The sequence below is a fragment of the Silene latifolia genome, chromosome 4, assembly GCF_048544455.1.
Source record: "Silene latifolia isolate original U9 population chromosome 4, ASM4854445v1, whole genome shotgun sequence".
In the NCBI taxonomy this organism is placed as follows: Eukaryota; Viridiplantae; Streptophyta; class Magnoliopsida; order Caryophyllales; family Caryophyllaceae; genus Silene; species Silene latifolia.
Window position 1 is genome coordinate 110760821 of NC_133529.1, and position 2420 is coordinate 110763240.

The following is a 2420-nucleotide window of genomic DNA, read 5'->3' on the forward strand; positions in this document are numbered from 1 at the left end:
TTAAGGAAACTTCACACCTCCTCCTTTACTAATCTTACTGATAGAGTGGCAACTTGCAAGTCAGCTCTTAAGCACTGCCAGGACAACCTTAGTAGTTCTCCTTTGGATTCTACTCTTCTTAGGGAGGAGAGGGCCTTGGTGCAGGAGTATCTTTAGGCCAAACGAGCTGAGATGCAAGTCCTGTTCCAAAGGGCTAAAGTCCAGCACATTCAGCTTAGGGATCTCAGCTCTCAATATTTCTATGCGAAGATCTCTGCCAGGAAACTTAGGAATAACATTGGGAGCATCCTTGATGAAGCTGGTAAACAATGCACTGGCTCTCATGAGGTTGCTCAGGGGTTCCTTGCTTAATTACTATTCTTCTCTGCTGGGCACTTCAGCTTCAGTTTTGCCTTTCCCATCCCATCTTTTTCTGCATGATACAGTGCCTCCAGAAAAATGTGGCTCCCTTATACAACCTGTGAGAGTGCCAGAGATTTTGGATGCATTGAAATCAATTGACAGAAACAAGAGCCCAAGTATTGATGGTTACTCCTCTGGTTTCTTTTTGGATGCTTGGAATGTAGTTGGTAAGGATTTTAAGAATGCTGTTTTAGTATTCTTTCAAATTTGTTCCATGCCAAAGGTGGATAACTCCACTTTGCTTGTCCTTGTCCCTAAGATGGAGACTCCACTTACAGTCAAAGACTTCAGACCTATTGGCTGTTGTACTACCTTTTATAAGGTCATTAGTAAAATACTTGCTAACAGACTGAAGCAGGTCCTGGACTCCATTGTTGGCCCAGAACAGGCTGCTTTTGTGGCTGACAGAGATATCTTTGACAATATTATGTTAGCCCATGAGCTTGTTTCTAAATATGGTCGTGCTTATCTTACTCCTAGATGTTTATTAAAGGTAGACATCAGGAAAGCTTTTGATTCAGTAAATTGGACTTTCCTCAAAGACTGTATGCTCTATCTTCATTTTCCTTCAGCTTTTGTGGACTGGATCATGGCCTGTATTACCTTTCCTTATTACTCTTTGTTGATTAATGGGGTTTTTCCCTGGGAAATGTGGGCTCAGGCAAGGTGACCCCTTGTCCCCATATCTTTTTGTTCTCTGTATGGAGGTGTTATCAAGGCTTCTCAGAACACTTCCTAGGGTGAAACATTTATCATACCACCCAAAGTGTGTTCAGCTGAACCTTACTCACCTTATTTTTGTGGATGATTTACTTGTCTTCATTAGAGGTGATCTTCCTTCTGTAAAAGCTGTGTCTGATTGCCTTGATCTCTTCAGTACTCTTTCTAGTTTGGTTGCAAATCCTGCTAAAACTGATCTGTATTTTGGAGGAGTTGCAGCTGATGTTAAGACTCTTATCTTGGCTGCTATTGGTTTCAGTGAGTGTAAGTTCCCATTCAGATATTTGGGTTTGCCTTGTTCAATGCACGAATCACCCAAGACATGTATCAGCTCTTGCTTGATAAACTTAAAGCTAACAGTATGCACTGGGCAAACAAGAACTTGAGCTATGCTTGGAAAACATTGCTTGTGAATTCAGTTATTTTTGGTTTAAACAACATTTGGGGGGCTAGTATCTTGCTCCCAAAGGTGGTCATCAAGAAGATCAATAAGATTTGTAAGGACTTCCTGTGGGGTATATTTGATGGAGCTAGAAGGCATACTTTCCTCAAGTGGCAATTACTATGCTCCCCTAAATTAGAGGGGGGGATAGGTATAAAAGAAGTTTTAAGTTGGAATTGTGCACAAATGATTAAATGGGTTTGGAAGTTGCACAATAAACCTCTTTCTATCTGGACTAGATGGGTTCAGACTTATGTCCTTAAAGGGCAGAGTCTCTGGTCAGCTAAACAAACAATCTCTAACTCTTGGTATTGGAACAATGTGGTTAAGATGAAGGATCTTCTTCTTGATATTGCTGGCTCTCCTTCCCTAGCATTGCAGCATCTTGAGAGGTGTACTTCTCATGCTAGGTGTAATACTACGTATTTATGAGTCTTGGGGTACTCTATCGAGTAGGCCTTACTCTATCGAGTAGGCCTTACTCTGTCGAGTAAGGGCGTGTTGCGGAATAAAATAGTTTCTGACCTGTTGGGTACTCGATCGAGTAACGTGGATACTCGATCGAGTAAGGGGGCACTCGATCGAGTACCTTAGCTACTCGATCGAGTAGCCGGTTTACGGGGGCTGTTTTCTTGGATTTTGTTAATAATGCGATTAGAGTATATAATACTTCCGTCATTGTTCCTAAATCACTTTTCAAAACCTAATCACTGTGAGAAGAGAAAGCAAACTACGTTATTAGCTTTAATCGCATTGTTGGCAAATCCCGGAGCTTGGAAGGTCGGATTTCACTTTCCTTTATACCGTTGTGATCCTTGCGTCGAGGGTAAGACCTATATACCATTTTTATGATGTT

At 41.5% G+C, this 2420-nt stretch overlaps 1 protein-coding gene across 1 annotated transcript; it reads left to right on the plus strand.

Annotated features, from left to right (window-relative positions):
* Positions 1-241: 241 nt before the first annotated feature.
* On the plus strand, positions 242-1996 carry LOC141651925 (uncharacterized). The gene is made up of 3 exons (XM_074459615.1): positions 242-1068; positions 1229-1386; positions 1476-1996. The coding sequence occupies exons 1-3, from the start codon at positions 242-244 to the stop codon at positions 1994-1996; spliced, it is 1506 nt and encodes a 501-aa protein (XP_074315716.1).
* Positions 1997-2420: the final 424 nt, after the last annotated feature.

Excerpts from the sequence above, each read along its gene's own strand:
- LOC141651925 (XM_074459615.1), top strand. The coding sequence starts at position 242 with ATGCGAAGATCTCTGCCAGGAAACTTAGGAATAACATTGGGAGCATCC. Across the intron at positions 1,069-1,228 it reads GAAATGTGGGCTCAGGCAAG|AGGTGATCTTCCTTCTGTAA; the intron begins GTGACCCCTTGT and ends TGTCTTCATTAG. Across the intron at positions 1,387-1,475 it reads TGCTATTGGTTTCAGTGAGT|CTAACAGTATGCACTGGGCA; the intron begins GTAAGTTCCCAT and ends ATAAACTTAAAG.